The sequence below is a fragment of the Cyprinodon tularosa genome, unplaced genomic scaffold (genome assembly GCF_016077235.1).
Source record: "Cyprinodon tularosa strain WSP-4 unplaced genomic scaffold, ASM1607723v1 ctg2, whole genome shotgun sequence".
In the NCBI taxonomy this organism is placed as follows: domain Eukaryota; kingdom Metazoa; phylum Chordata; class Actinopteri; order Cyprinodontiformes; family Cyprinodontidae; genus Cyprinodon; species Cyprinodon tularosa.
The window spans coordinates 2598699-2618582 of NW_024038733.1; the positions used below are offsets into that span (position 1 = coordinate 2598699).

The 19884-nt window shown below is 38.9% G+C and overlaps 1 protein-coding gene across 1 annotated transcript; it reads left to right on the forward strand.

Annotated features, from left to right (window-relative positions):
- The first annotated feature begins 21 nt into the window (after positions 1–21).
- On the forward strand, positions 22–18517 carry rasip1 (Ras interacting protein 1). The gene is made up of 16 exons (XM_038284204.1): positions 22–309; positions 936–1057; positions 1329–1780; positions 3186–3446; positions 3531–3772; positions 4148–4312; positions 5444–5648; positions 5744–6042; positions 7317–7478; positions 11548–11588; positions 11846–12000; positions 12138–12250; positions 14966–15260; positions 15359–15522; positions 16228–16369; positions 18047–18517. Exons 2-16 carry the CDS (start codon positions 936–938, stop codon positions 18223–18225), a joined length of 2997 nt encoding a protein of 998 aa, XP_038140132.1. The 5' UTR covers positions 22–309; the 3' UTR covers positions 18226–18517.
- Positions 18518–19884: the final 1367 nt, after the last annotated feature.

The following is a 19884-nucleotide window of genomic DNA, read 5'->3' on the forward strand; positions in this document are numbered from 1 at the left end:
TGTCACTTGGAACAATAGGCCGGTTACTCTATCTATAGACCCAGAGCAGCTGAGAACCACAGAGCGGGACAGTAGATCTTTTTCACTTAGAAAGAAATACTTGCTGAAAATATTTTTTGGATTATTTAAAATAGAAAAAAGACAAACATTTGTACTGTAGTAACCGTGACGACGGACCAAGGCCTTTTAAAAATGGATTTTCGTGGCGAGGAGAAGGAAATGCGCACAGTTATTGGACTTCTTTGAGCCCTTCATTAATTTTTGGGTGGCTACGGATTATCTTATCGCACTTTACCAAAGTAAAAGTGGGTAAGTTTATTCGACCCTAAACAAGTTATTACCATCACTTCCATGAAGACTTAAAAGAACATATTTGAGGTGTGGATCCTTGTGTCAGGATGTGAGGAGTCAGAGACGGACATGGTTTTTCAACAAAGGACTAATGATTATCTTTAACCCCAAATTTTGATTGTAGGCAAAAAGAAAGCAGTTTTTTTTCTATATATTATTATTATTGTTTGTTTTGTTTTTTACCTAGAAAAAGGATTTAATTACTGAGGTTTCTCAAGAACCAGAGGGGCAGTGACCTTTGGAGTGGGATTTTCCCGGTCTCTGCGACAGCTGGACCTGAGTCCTACAAAATATGCTTCCTGTTTGAGAATGGGAAACACACACACTATGATTTTCAGGGGCTTTTTTGGTGGGGTGGACAGGAGACGGGAGGATTTCTTCTAGTTTGTTTACACCATGTTCATAACCTGCTGTAGGTATCCTGTTTGTATTGTCTCGATCATGACATCATCCCATTGTTATATTGTTTTCTGCCCTGGCATCAATCACACACGTTCATCCGAGATGGATTAGAGAGAGAAAATGGAATAATAGAAATGTTTATCTCTCTGAATAACATGTGCATCCTTTTTGTTTTGGGTCAGATGGAGGGGTCTGGCAGTCCTCGCTTCAGAAAGCTTCATTTCCCAGTTGGATTGTGGATCAACTCTCCCAGGAAACATTTCGCCAAACTCGGGCGTCGTTGGCCCAGCGCCATCTCAGTCAAGTTAGTGTAAACTTTTTTTATTTTGTTATCTTCAGCTTCCTCATCGTGTGCATTTTACAGGACATCAATGCCAGTTATCATCAGGGTAGGATCCAGTGCCTGATAAGGGGTTGTTGAAAGGCCCAGTCTGTGTGTTGATGCCATCTTATCTCACTTCCACTGTCATTATATCCTGTCAGCCCTGTTTGCTTCCCCTGTTTTATTTTAGTCCTGGCTGTTTTTCAGTTATAATTCACAGCTGACTCGTCTCTCCCTTCCCTCTTGTCTCTAGGTCGACTACCAGCTCTGACGCTGCCTCCCTCCACGAGGCCCCTTCTGCTCCGTCCTCTTCCCTTTCCAACTCCACCCCCTCGCTGGCTTCCCCTTCTCCATCCCCATCTCCTTCCCCGGCCTTCCTCAGGCCTCGACCGGCTGGCCCCCAGTCTCGGACCAAGCGTATTTCTCAGCTCTTCCTGCGGGGGCGCTCCAACAGTGACCGGGACCGGGCCATAGGGGAGAGGGAAAGAGAGGTTTGGGCTCTCTCTGCTACTCCATCATCCCACCACTGCTTGCCTGTCGCCTCCTCTTCGGCCCCAGGCCTAATCAAGATCTATGGGGATGCTTTCGCCAGTGGAGCCAACTATCGCTCCCTGCTGGCCAATATTAACTCCACATCCAGGCAGCTCATCGCTCAGGTGATCACTAGATACACTGAAAGAGAAAGGGAGGAGACTGAAGATGCAGGTATGATATCTTTCATTTGGACCCCTGATGAAATCCCTCATTTGCTTATATCTGGAACCAACCTCCACTTTGCTTTTATACAACATGACTTGTAAAAGTAACCAAACCTTTTCAACTTTTCTTGGTTTTCCTCTTTATAGGCTTCAGTAAATTTTACAAAACGTTTAAACTGAACCATGCGATGTGGCCACTGTTTTCACTCCTCTTTATTCTGATATCCCCCTCCAAAAATTCAGTGTAACAGGTTTTCTTTAGAGGTTCCATTATTGCTTTGCAAGCACCTTCATATGTTTTAGGTTTTATAATGGAGAGCTTCAAATTAGTTTTTGTAGTTCTTACTTGGAAGGCTACTGTCCCAGTTTAACAAGCATCACCCATGCATGTTTCCATCATATAAAGATGTCTGAAAGACTAAAGGTTCTTACCTTCCATGCAGTCTGAGGTTCTTACTGTTGATCACATTAAAGAAGAAGGCAACAGGAAATAAGAGCTACAATTAGATGCATTCAGATAGTGTCCTGTACATATTGAGGCGGTAACTCACTCATTTGATTCAGGTGTATTGGACCAGGGTTGCATATAAAAGTTCCAGGACACCAGACCCTGAGGATTGGAGTTAAATACTGCTGTCCTAGTCTTTATGTAGTTCTTTTTTTGGCTGCCAGAAATAGACTACAAAATATGCCAATTAAAAATAAAACAAATCTGATGTAATAAGCAGAAAGACAGACACAGGAAGAGTGAAGATGGTACATTTCAATATAAGAGGCGATACATGGACGAGTTCTTAACGCATCCGGTTTGAAATGCTATTCTGCACATTTTGTGAGGGAAAACAGAGCGAACAAGGCACGTAGTGAGTATGAAGTCAAGGTAACAGTTCAAGTGTTCAATCATTGCACTCTTTCTTGACTTAGCAGAGATCTTAGTGATGTTAGTAGCTTAAGATATCATTCTATAACCAACCCTGATTAAAACTTCTCCACAACTTTATTCCTGACCTGTCTACTGTGTTCTTTGATTTTTATGATGCCGTTTGTTCGCTAATGTTATCCCTAAAATCCATGAAGCCTCCATAGAACAGCTGGATTTATACTGATATTAAACTAGACTTAGTATATGAGGTGAGATGACCTCTGAAGTTGCTGCATTTTAATTAGAGGTGTCAGATTAAAGGGAAGAAGCCACTTACTGTGGAATTTTATAAGCAAATATGATGAAATGCACCAGTTTCCTTCCTCTTTGTTTTTGTCTATCACATAAATCCCCATTGTTTTTTTGTTTAGTTTTTTTGTGACAAGATATAAAAAAGGTTCCCTAATAAAAACAACATCCCTAGATATTTTATAGAAAAATGATTACTGTTCATACTTTTGCCCTCTGCTCATCTTTTGTGACCTTCTAGTCATCCAGAAGCACAGCCCTGAAGACTTCCTGTTGTGTGATGTCATTGGGAAGCAAGTCCAACAGCCAGATGGTGCTATCAAATGGGAGACAGAATGCCGGAGAGGTGTTGCGCCATGGGAATGTCCCTTGATGTTGGTGGACATGTGGCGGCCTAAGGACGGATTCGAGCGACGCTTTGAAATTTATAGGAAGGAAGACTATGAAAGAGAGGAATTAGAAAGGGAGAAGGACAGAGAGAGGGAGGGGGAGAGCCACCAAGGTTTGTATTTGTTTGCAAAGTAAGCTCTGCCTCCTAATGCACTGAGGTGAAACTGCTAAATTATGTGATTCTCTGGGATAAAAGGTGTGCGCTGGCGGCGGAGCAGGATGTCATCTGGTGGTGGGGTGGAAGAGGCCGAGCGGGGTCACCGTGGAAGGAACACCGAGCTCCGCAGGAGTATCAGCGACATGAACCTGAGTCTGCGCCGACGACAGGGCAACCATGTCCGCAATGAGACCCGCGGTACAGGAAACCGGCCCAGCAACGGCGGAGGTGCGCCGGAAAGGAAGAACATCGTCAGCATGATCAACCCACAGCCTGCAGAGGTAATGAAGACAATACATCCCAGACTGAGTGAGCTCATTTGGTGCTCTAAGTGAAATTTACCAAAACATAACAGCAACCAAAACAAAGATACTGTGAGGAAAAAAACAGGATGAGATTCTGGATAACAAAACAACACAGGATATAGCAAAAACAACAAAGCAAATTATTTTAAGAAGCCTACAGAAAATGTTTAATTCAGCATTTATTATATATTGCAATATTTTTATATTTCAAATGGCTTCTCTTGTTATGATGTGTGTGTGTTTTTTTATATTAAACTTTATTTTAATGTTTTCTTTTTCTTTCCTATCCTGTTTTGATTTCCAATTGATGCCCAATTTATCTAATTATTATGTCTTCAACTGTTACCTCAGGTTAGAGCATCAAAAGCTGAAGGAAAGGTGGGATGGACAAATCTCCCTGCTGATGATGAGAAGGATTACTCCAACTGTGACCTGGAAGTGATGTCACAAAGTCTAATCCTTCCTCCCACGGACCGGCCCTATTTCCTTTTGCTGCAGGGTTATGATCAGAGCAAGGCAAGACATGCTGACAGATGATATCAGACACTGAAACATGCAGAAAGAATGCACACTTGCACATATACACCTAGAGTGCCTTTCATACCCAGTGAACTTTTTAGCATGTTGGTCACACTATTTAAATCATAGACCAAAACGAAAACGTGTATAATTGTGAAGAGGGAGGAAAGGTGTACGTGACTTTGAAATGTTGAAAAAAAAGAAAAAAGGTAAGTTGGGAGCACACCTTTCAGCTCTACCCAACAAGATACATTTTTGCTCTGTTTCATTTGTTAAGTTGCACTTGTCTTTTTGGACAGAGAGCATCAATTTTCGGTCACTTTACATTCTGGTTTAAAGTTGAGTCTTAGTTTTATGCTGTATTTACTGTACAATTACATTCTGATAAGCTTTGTGTTGATGCTGTAAAAAATGAACCCACATAGCATAATGCTGCCTCCCCCATGCTTCACAATGACAGTGTGCTGAGGATAATTTGTAGGTTAGTTTTCTCTTCTACCCATAATTGTCTTTTATCAAAAAGTTAATTTATTCTTTGGGTAAACTAGTCGAATGTTCACTAATTAGGTTGAAGGCAGAAGATTTTATTTGGGGGTATCAGATAAAAGACTTTTGTATGTTAAAATATTTAAAAGCCTTCTTGGCATAAAATCCTGATAAAGTGCACAGATGGTTATAATATGACTAAATGTAAAAAAAAAAAAAAAAAAAAGGAGTGAATATTTTTGTAATGTGCTGTAAAGCAAGGTGGTCTGATGTGCTAATATGTAAATGAAGTGTAGCGGAGTGGTGCAGAAGAACACGCGTACACACTCCCAGTACGTGACATCATACCTGCATGTCTGTAATCGCCACATACCATCAGGGTTTCCATCCATTTCCAGTGATCTCCTGTTTAGAATCCAGCCGAAAACAGCATAAAGCCCGTACAATACACCCACCCTTCACACAAAAGCCCCCTCTGTGCACTCCGCCTCACACAATGATCTCATACAGGTGTCTATTGTAACAACCTGTGACACACTTCACTCTTTATCAACTGCCTTCTCAGTTACTCTGCATCTGATGTAAACTATTGCACTAAGAAGATAACAGACCTCCCTGATTCCTCCTCTGTGTGTTTTGTAGGATTTTGTTTTGTACATCATGGCGGGACATACGCATGTGTTTGGAAGAAAACCTACAGTAAAAGAGAGAGAGAAGGACAAAGAGAGAGAGAGGAAAGGGAAGAGACCACTAAAGGTCGACACGTTCCTTTCGTCTCCGGACATTTTGGCCAGACACCTTCTGGTCAGGAGGGATGGGGCTGTTCCAGAGACGCCCGAAGGACAGGGTAGCTAAAACGTTCAAACAAAACAGTTTTAAAACCATAAAATACCTCAAGTTCAATAAAATCAAATCATATTATTTATTTCTCTTCCAACCCAGCTCTAATGCGACCCTTCAGAGGTGGTGCTGTCACTCAAAATGGAGTGACTGTGTACAGGGAGACGGTCCTAAAGCCTGGGGATGTGATTGGTCTGGGGGAGCATTTCATTTTTCTCTACAGAGACCCTCGGGTGAATCCTGCACCACCCCTCGCATTGACCCTGCCCTGGCAGGCTGACACCTCCACCCCATGCTGTCCTTCAGGGCTGGTGGACAGACAGGAGGCACTGAGACAGTACTTGGGGTCCAACGAGGCAGTTCTGAAATTTCACTCCCGTCATGCAGATGCTTTGTTACAGGTGGGATGTGCAGACAACAGCCTCTACTCTCATTGGAACCTCTGGTATAGATATGCAAAAAAAAAAAAAAACTTAGAATAGGAATATGGTTCATCGGAGAGGATTATCTGATATTGGATTTTTTTGGAAAAAAACATTTCATTTGAGTTGATTTGTTTAATTGAGGTTTAAGATTTGAGTTTTTTTGTTTTCTTTTTAATTGATCACGTGCACAACGCCAGAGGAAAAAAAATGTTTCAGGTCCTGTCGACACGATCCTAGAGCAAAATTATATTTTCCTTTCTGTCTGTCACTTCTGTCCACATTCAAACTGGTGTTTTGGTGAGAAAAATGTATTTTATTTTTTAACTTTTCATGTAGTGAAATTTCGAAAATGTGCTAAACACCAAAGCAACAGTGGAGCCATTGCTTATTTTTAACAGCTCTCACTTTATCCTCGCTCTGTACCCCAGTTGTAATCTCAAGACATAACGGAATAATAGAAGATGTGGAAAATTCTTGAATTGTTCTAGAAAAAATCTTAAATCCTTCAGGTGCATTAGTGCAACCTTCTGGCAGGGAGTGAAACAGCTTAGTTGATTACTTTACATTTTTAGATTAGATCAGTCGTCATGCATTTGTGAATAGAACAGGTAAATTTATGACTCATAGTAATAAATCTGTGAATTTTGCTTGTAGCTTTGCAAAGTTGTAAGTTCCATTATTAACATTTAAAGTTGCATTCCCATAGCTGAAACATCTAATGTCACATGCATGTCTAAGTCAACACGAAACAAAAACTCATTTTAAATGCATTCAGGTTTATTGGTTTACATTTAAAAACCCAGATACTTTGCTATATGTTCTTATTGACAGGTATGTTACTACATAAGGGTGGGTGGCTGGTCTCCAATAAGCAAGGGGTGAAAAATATTAGTAAAAATACTTAAATAAATCAGCAGAACCTTTGCACAGGCTTTAAGCAAGGGAGAGGCTGGAAAATGGGTAATTTAATTGCTGCTCATTTTAACAATCAGAGCAAAAGCTTAAATATTTTAAACCAATCTGTATAAAACAATGAAGTTTATCTTGCTACGGCATACAATAAGCAACATGCTAAAAAAAAAAAAAAAGCTTAAAAAATGTTATAAGGTTAATTGGGCTTGTTTGAATCTCCAAGCCTCTGTTTATTTTTAGCTGTTGTCCATATCCTTCCAGATAATGCTAATAATTGTGTAGGAAGCTGTAAACTCTGGATGAAAAATTGACATTCTCCTTTCTTATTTTCCTTTTAGGAGATCATTTCCAAAAACTCCTCTCCAGACTCTGGTGGTGGGCCTTTAGCCCCTGCCTATCTGCTGTCCATCATGATAGATCACGCCTCCAAACACCTGGATCCTGCTCTGATGCCACAGATTCTACTCAAATCGGCCAACCTGATTAAAGAAATTGTCTGGGTAAGCTAAAAGAAATAAAATAAAAGCAAGCATTTGCTCTTTCAAGTACTGGAAATTATTCTAAAAAGGTATCCAGCTGTGTAATTTCTTCAAATTGCCCTTTCGCTAATAACAAAAATCCATTGCCAAATTTTTACTACAATCTTATTGTTACACGGTTTGCAAAATTCAAACTTAAGCTTGTTCTATCGGTACTTTAAGTGCTATGCCAACACAAAATAGAAGAAAAAATATACAGGTAATTCAGATTTTTTTAAACATAAACATTTAAACAATTCTGTTTTGATTTATCCTTCAACCGCATGCTGCTTAAACAAAATCTATGACAGCTGCTCTTTAAAGTCAACTAATATGTAAACAAAGTCCTGTCGCAACTAATTTACTCTCAGTTGTTCCGTTGGAAGTAAATGATTTGAAATTGATTTAGATAATGAAATATCCCAAGGTTTGGAAAACTTTCAGAAAATGTAGCATATGGTATAATTGCAAAATACACCTAATGTAGGACACTCTGTGGAAAGGACAGCTATTAGTGGTTTAGTTCAACAATCTGGGGTCTCATTTCTAAAGCTTTCCCAAACACAAAATGTTCCTGAACAGAGGCGTCAAAATTATTAATATTTATTACTTAAGTCGAAGTATAAATTCTACGGTTTAAAAACACTTTTGTGAAAGTTAGAGTCTCAACTTCAGCTTTTTACTCAGGTAAAGGTCTATAGGTATCATTTTTAAAACTACTTAAAGTATAAAAGTAAAAAAGATGTTAAGGACAGACGGCTTTAACCATGTACTAGTTTAATTAAAGTAATGTTTCTCTACAATTCTGGATGATAACTTCCCGATACTAAATTTTATAGTTTTCTAACTAATGGTAACATTGTCAAATGTAACTTTGCATCATCTTGAAACCATTTATTTTGGTATGTGGTGAACAACAAGTTCCAGACAAAGAAACAAACAAATTATTTTGATGGTTTTTATCTTTTTTAAATATCAACAGGCCATAATGAAAATGAGCTTAAATTAAACAAAACTAACGAGTCTATTTTTAAAATGTAAAGAGTAGAAAGTAGAGATAATTGCAGAAAATATAAGGAGTAGAAGTAAAAAGTTGTCTAAAAAATAGTTACTCTAGTAAAATATAATAGCCAAATTTTCTACTTAAATAAGGTAACAAAATATTTTCACTTTATTACTTGGCACCTGAAACATTCATACATTGACTTCTATGCAAAGGTGAGATTTATAAAAACAATCTGAAATTGTGTGGTCCCTCCCCCACACCACCTCTGACCCATCCAAGAGGAAATTGGCAGCATAGATGGCGACTGATGTGGGGAACTGAATCTTGATTGCATCATAATTTATCTCAGACATTTAATTCTACTTAATATGAAAATGAAATTGTAAATCTAATTTTTCATATCTAGAACCGTGGTGCTGGTGCTGCTGGTACTGCTGAGCCGATCTGTCACAAAAATAAAAAAAAAGGTTCTTAAATCAGCTTAAATTTAAAATGAAAGTTTGCGTCATTTCAAAGTTTCCTCACCATCGCATTTGTCTCCCCATAAGTAAATATGAATATACAATCCATGGCACATGCAGAATTAAAACATTTTCAGAAATTATATGTATAAATAACTGAAGTTTATTATGGCTGAAAAAAGGAGGAGGCCTCACTCCACCGTAGGTTTATTAAAGATCCAAAATAATCCATGGTAGATTAAGAAACATCTAAATATAATTAAAAAATGTAGTTCAAAAGCAAATATAAAAAATTTTAGCTCCGATTAAATATTTTAGATAGGTGAGCTACTTTCTGTGATTTCAGGTCTTTTTTGTTTATATAATTACAGTCTTTAATCACTCTGTGGTTTATCTTGGCTCTTACAGGTGCCAATTCCCCCACAGGTGCTAGACATAATCAACTTAGTATTTAACAGATATAACAGATATCACAGTCAGCAATAAGCGAAATGCCACCTCGATGTATGTCCTTGCTAATCTATAATAGATAATATATCCCTTTATATATGGTGGCTACCAAACATACATATTTACCCGACTTTCCACCTCCCTCATCAACACCTTTGTAAAACTGTGCTTTTTTCCCCCTTGGCTGTGGTTTCCACTTGTAACCATTAAAAAACTTTGATCAGCCATTTAAGCATACAATGACATTCATTGGGGGGCCTTGCACAAACCATTTATGGAGGATTGTGGGTTTACAGAAGGCCAAACATAGGATGGAGTCTAGGATGCAAACTTTAATCATTTGATTTAAAAATGAAAATTATGTGGATTGTCGGTGCATAAGATTTTTTAGATCAGGATTTTCCCTTTGGTGTATTCCATTCTCAGGTGTTTAGTGTACATACACTTTTAGAATGGACCCTACACAATGTTGTATAAATAGTACTGCCAGTATTTATGGAAAAGTGGTAAGAAGAAAGACACTGAAAGAATGAAGATGATGCTCTGGAGAGACTAAATTGAATGCAAAAAGGGATTTGATCCACTAAAAGTTTACAGATATAAAAATGTGTGGACATTATTGCACAAAGCTGATCTACTGCACAGTCGCGAGGATCATTGTGTCTGTTAAATAATCGACCGGCTGTAAAATTATTGACTGCATCGGATAAGGCAAGCCCTTTATCTTGCTTGCTTTTTTAAATATGCACAATTTATTCTAATCATCAGAATATGCAAAATAGCTGGAAGAGGATATGCAAAAATGTTTTTTTTTCAACCCACAATTTTAACTTAATTGACAAAATTGATTTTACTTTTTTGTGTCTGCATCATTTTTTAAGGAGCAATGCTTAACAAGAATATAAAATAAAAATAAAAAGTACAGTGCAGTGAAATAACTCATTAAAAGATTTTTTTCTTTTCAAAAAGTCACTCAAGTGAATTTAAGCAATCATAGCTAGTTGCTTACCACCTCTAATTGCTACTTTGAAGAATAAATGGTTGGCTTCAAGCATTGGTCTCAGCAGGTACACAAAAATAAACATGGTGAAAATCAGTCCTTTACAGTTTTACTCTCAGTTTCTGCATGTGCCTGGTTTGATAAACACCAAGCTCCATTTTGCAATCTATTCACCCAGATTATTCAGTTATATCTGACACATTTTATCTCAGTGTGACATAAATAAAGTCATATTACAAGCTATGAGATATGCTTATTAGAACATGAGTGCTCTAAGTTTATACATGACAACAGAGATAATGAACCATGTGTCTGCATGGACTGCAAAAATGGAATGCACAGTTTATTAAACTGTGCACATAGATTACAGAAACTGAGATTACAGTTAAGTAATCTGTGCGCACAGTTTGCAAAACTGAGAGCATAGCTAATTAAAGTGAGAGCATGGATTTTTAATCACTTTGGGTTTTTTTTTCACGTGCCAACACTTGCCAGGCCCCTTAGAGAACTGATCGGTTTGCTTCAGCCCTTGCTATATTGTTTACTATGTTTGTAACCTGGTCAAATGTAAATAAGTTCTATGGATGTAAATACTTGCATAAGAAACTATCTATATGTGATCCTTTCTGAGTTCAATTTCATCAATATATTGGGGTTTCTTAAAATGAGACACAAAGTTTCAGATAACTTAACCTTCTTATCTTCTGAGATGTTTGCACAAAGCTTCCTTTAACTTCTAACACTTGCCTAGTATCATCTTTAATTTAAAAAAGGATAACGTATTTTTATTATACTTCCCGGATGTTTAGAAATGTCTTTGTTTGGAGCCAATTAACTTTTTAAGGATAGTATTTTATGACACCATGACCCAGACAAAGCTCAAACAAAGCTGGCAGGAAAAACATCAGGGAAAGAGAACGAGATGACCACATACAGTCAGACAGAGAAACCAGCAGACAGACAAATGCCCTCCGTTGTGGCCTGCTGGGTCGCGAGTAGGAGCGAGGATGAGCTGATGTCACTTCCCCTGCTGCTGGAAAATGTGCTGTAATTGTTCTGGCTGCAGGGCTAGACAGTGCAACCCTGCCATCCCCCCCACCACACACTAAGAAGTCTCTCCAACTCTCTTTGCAGGATAACATTAAGGAATTCGGGGATAAGCATCCCACGCAGAAGTAAGAACATTTTTGTTCTACGTAATGTTTTTTTTTTTCTGTTTAGAGATCTCTTGCTGTGTGATTCATAATAGATGATTGTGCTGGTGCTGTTATGTCTTTGGGAAATTTTGATGTTATGATGAAAGTATTTTAAAAACACTTTAGTTGAACAGCATTTCAAATATAGCTGGGGAAAAATAACTCAGTCTATTTTTATCACCTCAGAGAATGCACACAATAACATAACTCTGGAGTAACCTAAATGTTTTGTGCAGTTCACCTGACCAAGAAGCGGAGATAAACACTCCAAACGTCCAGCAGCTGTCATCTGATTTGCGACCCCTCATGTTCTGGATGTCAAATGCCACAGAGCTCCTTAACTTCTTTCAGGTTAAAGTCGAAACAATGGAGAAAGAGTGGGAATTTGAAGGTAACTGCTTTGAAACATGGACATTTCTAGGAGATTGGGGGGTTTGTCAGTTTGAAATTAGCACAGGGCCTTAGCAGCACGAAAATGAAAGCTTCAGCTGAGTCTCTAATTGTTCGTGCTGATTGTTTCTTGGAAAGCCCCCGGGGATCCGGTTTTGACAGCCGACATGGACACCTGTTCAGAGGCTCTGGCACAGCTGGATGATGTCATTATGCACACCTTCCAGCAGTGTGTGTACCACCTCACCAAGGTAAATCAGAAAACAACAGGAAGGGTTACATAATCCTCAGTGATTTTTGAGGAAAAATCCTCCTACCTCATTGTTTTATAAATAAAACCTAAAAGGGAACAGCTTAGTCTCTGAGTAAGGACATGATGGACATTACTTTTATGGCGACTTCCTGTGAGACAGTCTTCATCATCCTTATTTAGCACAGAAACTGGTGAAAAGTTTGCTTTTGTTGTTTATATGTTCTCCTTAAATTTGGCAAATATGTAGAAGGCTATGGTTGCTTTACTTATTTGATCAAACCAAAGAACTCCTTTTACCTACAATTAGAAAACAAGTGACTTTTCCATTGGTTAAACTTTTCACAGGGCTTATTTGATGCAAGACTGCATTGCAATTTTGCTTTTTTTTTTAACAATTTAGTCTGAAGAAATAGTGGGTTGTGTAACAGCCCTGAATTGTTTAACAATAACCTGTCAGGTTTTTCCTTCCCTCAGCGCAGTTTCTATCGTTTAGGTACAGCAATTGTTTACAAATGATAAAAATGTATGAGAAGTAGATAAACTAATCCTTAATACGATATACTATCACAGAGAGTTACTAATGACCAAAGTGAAGATGGTAAAAGACCTGTACTTATATAGCACTTTTTCAAGCCGAGGACTTGACCAAAGTGATTTGCACTACATTCAGTCATTCACACACACTCACACACTGATGGTGGCAAAGTACATTGTAGCCAAAGCTCCCCTGCGGCTCACTGACAGAAACAAGGCTGCCGTACACTGGTGCCACTGGTCCCTCTGACCACCATCAGTAGGCAATGATAGTGAAGTATCTTGCCCAAGGACACAAAGACACTGAAAGCCGGAGCTTGAACTAACGACCCTCCAGTTGCAGGGAAAACTTTCATCCGACGCCACTGTCACCACTGAGAGAACAGGGACATTTCTCCAAATTGCTTGAGGTTAAAATCCCATTTTACTAAACCAAAGAAAAGGTCAATTCATTAGCAATTTATGTCCATGTTTGGATGCAATTTTGTCCCTTAATTGTTAGACTGTATTAAGCATGTATTTAACCATTGCAAATATATTTAATTCGTCTGGAAATATTGCATTGAATTTTGATGTTAGAAAAATAACCAAACATCATTTATAATGAAATTCTAAAGGATTTTTTTTATTACATTTTTAACTGTATTTTCTGAAGGTAGATTCCAGTGCCTTTGATGGTGGTTTGGATGGCTGGTCTCTGCTTATTTAGTGGAATTTTCACACGCAATTATAATAGACAGAAAAGGTCTGTAAAGAGAAAATATCAATGAGCGGAAGCTGTGTGGATGAAAATGGCATTTTGATGCCAGAGAATTAGCAGACTAGTTCCATATGATGTAAAGGCAGCTGTAGCTTAAATAACACTTGTTAAAACACTTGTTAAAAAGTTACAACAGTAGAGGACCACCTCGTGTGCCTCTCCTTTTAGTAAAGAGGAGGAAACTGAGGCCAGGATCTGAACAAGTTTAGCAAAGTTGCTGATTTGGAAAATGTTGCCTGGGTTGACAAAACTCAATTCTAGCTTCAGCGTTCAATTGTTAGAATCGGAATTATGGAAAACACAGGAAAGCATATATCCAATTTTTGCCTTGTAGTGGTGGTGTAATGGTACTGGGGATGTTTTCTCGACATACTGTGGGCCCCTTAGTTCATGTCAAAGATGAGCAAAGAAGTGTCACTGACCTTTTCCACCACTATAAAAACAAAGTGCCGGAACGCAGCAGATAGATGCAGTTAAAAAGATTTTTGTCACTGAGAAATCTGAAGCAACTGTAGCGTCCAAGTGAATCAAAATCCCAAATGGAATACTTCAGCCAGTTTGCTGGCAGTGGCTCCTCAAGGGGATGGCCAGGGGTGGCCATGGCCACCCTGTGCAATGTCCTGGCCCCACAGAACACCCCACTCACCAATTTAAATTGTATTAGCATAAGTGTAGCATTTCATCCCATTATTCACAGCCAGCGACGTAACATTAAAAATCACACAATAAACCAAGATATGACTAGGTGTCTACTTAAGTCTTTATGATTTCTACAGGAAGGTTTACCAAAATAGTAGTTTCAAACCCTGAAATTATGGCTTTTAGTTTCAGTGTGCAACCCCAACATTTTTAGTGGCCCCATCTGGCCACCCCTATGAAACGTTTGTGTAGGCGCCACTGCTTGCTGGATCCCTGCCTCAAAGAATTAGGGCAGTTGAAAAGGCAAAGGATGGTCTGGCCTGGTGACATAAAGGTAAACCTAATAAAGTGGCCACAGTTCGAAAGCTGAGTCTGCCAGTAGCTGTATTATTTCTATGAACGAGATTTTTTCCTCTCCGCTAATATTTCAGAAAAAAAAATTAATAAATTTTTATTGGAAACTAAATGTGTTGGTGGTTCAGCAAGTCCTAACACACTGGCTGCTAATAACTGCTTGACAGGGCTCTATTGATAAAAATCTAACCAAGATACAGTTGGCCACACCTGCTGTCTCTCAAAATTTATGAATAAGCATTTTAGTATTTAACTGCTTCAATTTTTGCTGGCATTCTTTTGGAAAGTAGTTGTAAAAGCTTCCAATAATTGTGAAGCAAAATTCCAAAATGAGATGACCTGATGTTGTAGTACATTGATTTAAAACATATTTTTGAATACATACAAGAAAAATAACTAATGTTTCTGTCCTGTCTGTCCACAAAGACCCTGTACTCCCTGCTTCCAGCCCTTCTGGACAGCAACCCGTTTTCCACCGATGAGAAGGAGAAGGAAAAAGATGGAGCCCGGGGAGCAGAGGGAGATGAGAATAAGAAGGAAGATGGAGTTGTGGATGATGTGTCCATCCTGCCTCCCAAGGTTGCTGGACTGGTTGAAGTATACCGCTGCTCTTTGATGCTGTCTCGGGAAGCATGCCTGTCTCCGCCGCTCACCTCCCAAACCTTTGGTTACCTCTTCTTCTTCACCAACACATCCTTGTTGAATACTTTACTAGAAAGAGGTGAGAAAGCCCTGGAGGTTTGCTGCTACAGATAACATTTCCATAATGCTTTGTGGGTTTTTTTTCTCACTTTGGCATGGTCCTTCTCTGTTTTCCAGATGGTTTGTTTTCATGGTCCAGAGCCGTCCAGATCCGGACAAACCTGGACTTGGTTCTGGATTGGCTCCAGGGGGCTGGGTTAGGAGACATTGCCTCGGAGTTTATGAAGAAACTCTCCATTACAGTCAACTTTCTGTGTATTCCCAAGACACGACTCATTCAGGTACAGCCGTCTTCTTGTCTGTATGTAAGCTGAAGTTCCTACTATCAGTTCATACATCTTCATCAGTTCTTGTTTATAGTGGGCCCAGTTTTGAATGATGAAACAAGTTCATCTAAATACCAAACAGAACACTAAGTACCAAACAATCAGCCCACTGACTTCATAGTCTTACAGCATTCACAAAAGATGTTGCCAAAAAGTGTCTGAAACAGTTGTTCTGGTAAATTACAGTAAGCAAGAAAGCTTTTGTAACAGCCAAGCGTAAGTCATTCACTCATTACCTCACTCATTACTTTCCCTACCTGTGCTGTAAATGTGAAGGGAGCCAGCTAATCATATTCAGCCTTATAAAATGAAGGAAATCGGATTTGTTTCTGTTCAAAATGTATATATTTTAGCTCTTTTCTTACCTAAGTAACCATTTCCAAAAGCCTTTAGTAATTGTGAAATGAAAAGCCCACACCACAGATGCGTATTTACTCCCGCTAAGTTCACAGCCCAAACTCCCTGTTTGTAGTCTAGGTGGTTCCCCCTTTAACTCACAATGAGGCATGTTTGTATAGGTCCCAGCAAGTGTCTGACTTGGCAAAAGTACTGCACCACGTTTAGCACTAAAGCATGTATGTGTCTTCTGATAGACCTCAAAATAAACGTATTGCCCTTTCATTAAAAACAACACTGCTTCTTTAACGTCTCATCTTCCAGTCCTCTTGGAACAGTCTGAAAGAAGAGCATGAACTGTTAAGTCATGCCCAGCTGCACCACCTGCTCACCCATTACAAGCTGGGACCGACCAGAGCTCCACCAGCATCTTGGGCTCCTCCATCTGGAACAGATCTTAATGGAGGTACCGATAAATGAAAGCAGCCAGTCAGAGTTTATGCTGCCACTGCCTTACAAAAGTATTCACATCCTTGATGCATTTTGTCACATTGAAACCACATTAACTAAAACTCTCTGTGCCTTAAACAATGTTAGACCAACATGTTTTCTCTCTTCTGACCTAGTTTCACATTGAAGAGCATAGAAATGACAGAAAGCGACCCTGAAAAATGTGACTTTATACCCTCAGGCGGCAGAATTTTGATGATCTCATCATTTGACCTGCCGGTATCGTCAGTCACCCAGAGGGGCTCATTACTACCATACTTGGTTACATATTTTTTGTAAAAGTTATTACATTTCAAATTTCTTAAAAAGTTACCTAAGTCCAAGGCCCCCGCGAAACCCCTTTTAGCAAGCCCAAAAACTAAAAACTTTTCATTTGATCACTTTTGCATTGTTGATTTAACACAAAGCAAGGGTTTGCTCTCATCTAAATCCTTCCACCTTAGCGCCATCTCTATGTTCCAGGGTTGCCATTAGGCTAGACTAAAAACTTTTGCTCCTGTCTCAATTTTTTTTAGCCTCTGTGGGGATTGTCCTCTGTTTAACTCTATCTGTTCTTACGAGACCTTTGAACAGCTTGCGAAATGTAATTTGCAGAGCATGATGCTGCCAACATTGTGTTTCAACATGGGGAAGGAGTGTATAGAGTAACGTACATTGTTAGATTTACATTTTAGATGGTGCTTTAAAGGAGACCCAAAAGTTGCCCACTTCTTGTCTAATTTGAAAACCTTTCTCCACAAGTTACTGTATGCTGGAAGTTAAAAAACAATCCACTTGACTTTTGTTTCCAAGTTTGAAGAGGTTTTACTTCCCATCCAGGACACTTTTTCAATTTAAAATGTCAAATTTAGCATTGAGTTCGAAGCTTTATACAGCCGGCCCAAAAACTTGTTTTGACTTAGAAAACATACAATTTGAACCAGAAGAACGGGTCCGCCCCTTAGGAATGGGGAGCCATTTGGGCTCTTTGAAGCCTGCAATAACCAATAATGGTCTATGCCTCTGAAAAGGGGTCTTGTCAGGGGCAATTGTTGGGAAGTGAAACGTCTTCAAACTCGGAAACCAAGTCCAGTGGATTGTTGTTTTTTTTACTTTTTTGGAAAGACTAGGTTACTGTACTTTAGCTTTTGACAAACTGCAAAAAAAAAAAAAAAAAATATATATATATATATATATATATATATATATATATATATATATATATATATATATATATATATATAAAAATTATAAATGAGAAATACTGGATGCATGATTAATAGCTATTATGTCAACTGATTCTTTCATTTTTTGCTGGGTTTGCAGTTGTTCTCTAACCTTCAAGTTCAAGTTTTTTCTGAAGAGTGTTGGTTGCCCTGGATTGTATTTAGGTACATCAGAGTTTACACACATCATACTTTTCAGGATTTTATGGGATATTTGTTAAGAAAAGCACGTGTCCTACTCCTTTTGCGTCACAAGTATATGGTTCTTTAACTAAAAACAAGAAAATGCTTTATAACCACTAAGCTTTGTGGTGTTTATGTGACAAAATGTGGAAAAATAAAACCAAAAGGTTGGTGAAAACTTTTTCAGGGTATCTCTAAACACACATCGGTTGTTTCTTATGGTTTTTTTTTTTATCATATTTTAGATATCTTTGAGAGCTTTCTGGACCATCCTCCTCTCATCCTGCCGAACGAGACCCCACGCCTGGACCTCTCCCAGCCAATCCCAAGCCCAGAGCTCCAAAAGGAAGTCACGCGTCTCCGCACCTTCCTGTGGGGACTCGATCAGGACGAGCTTCCCGCAAATCAGAGGACACGGCTTTGAATTGGCACGTTAGCAGAATAGAATAAACCAGAAAAGTTTTCTACTTTTAATTCTCCAGCAGTTGTTTTTTTTTTTTTTTCGTGCGATCTTGATATTATTTCATTTACTCCTTTCAAAAATATTTTCTAAGAACTCAGTTATCCTGTCTTTGTTATGGCCTACTGTGATTTGTTTTAAAACAGGAAGAGAACATCCAAAAATTGTTGGGCTTTACTTCACTCTTTTCCTTGGCTTTCCTATGTATTTTCAAATGACTTGTTTTTAATAAAATGCTGTATTCTGGTCTAAAAGACTTACAGTTTCCGTTTGGTCTTTGTTTCCCACAGCAGGGCCCCTGGGGCTTGGCACGCTCCTCCGCTCCCACACCAGAAAAAATGCACACATTCCACAAGGTGGCGATGCAGGACTCACTCCCCTTTGACGTACAATAATGAGTCTATGGAACTGCCTGACTAAAGAGCTGACACAAAAACATCATCATACGCTCACAGTTACTGTCTCATTTTCTGTAATAAAGGTAGCAATTTAAGCTGGGCCGTGACTCAGGCAAGTAAATGAGACTAAGATGACCACACACTAAAGTTACCTTAACTAAGGTTAGTTGCTGTAAAGGTCAGATCCTTAAAAGCCGGTAAGGATTAAATTTCCCATCCAGTTAATGAGACACGCTGATAAGGGTTTCCCGTTTTATTAATCTGTAACTGTTCAGAAAAACTCCACAAAAAGTCCATCTTATTCATCATAAGAAGCAGCCAGCTGTATGACCAGCAGTCAGGTGTACTCAACATTCAGAGTGAGTAAGTTAAGCTTGTTCGTCACAGTTCTGCAATACCCAGTCAGATTAACAATCCAGTCAGCCAGATGTCCAACAAAAACAATTCCTCACTTTTTTTCTCTCGAGACAGAAGCTCTATGACGTCTCAGAAAACTCCAGTTGTCGTGCAGCCCTGTTGGTGTGCAGCCAGGCTGCTTCCTTTCTTCCGGTCAGCTTCTAAGAATTCCCTTACGGTAAAAAAGCTTGAAAAACAAAAGACAAATCTCGTGAGAGAGAAACCCCAGCTTACATCATCCCCTCTCCGGAGCTGACATGAGAAACGTGAAAGTGCTTACAGATCATGAATCATGTAAGGATCCATCTCTGCGGTTAACATTTATCAATTAGGTGATTGTAATAACTCTCATTTGAGATTCAGTGTGGTGTATGAGCGAGAGTGTGTTTTTGCGCTAAATTCAGCTTTCCAGTAATGCTGTTTCTATAATTAAACACAAATGGGCTTCGGACTGGTATAGATCTATGCCATGATTATGTGACATCACAGTGCAATGTAATGACCTTGTAAGTTTCTCTATTGTGATACAGTGAAGTCGCTGAGTGTGTGACCAGGATGGGTCAGTAAGTATATGACACACACTCTGTGGCCTATGTTCTACTGACAATCAAATTTGGTCAAAACACTTAAAATGTGACCTTAAGGTATAATTGCTCTGGATAAGATTAATGTTGCCTCCTTTTATTTAAATGTTGCATTTTGATCAAAACATCTACTGTAGGAACTTTTACTACATAACACACTACTCCCACTTTACCTGGTTCATAATTGGGGTGTGAAACAGCTGCTTATTTCTATTAGCCAGTTCAAAAGGTATAAAAATTGTTGA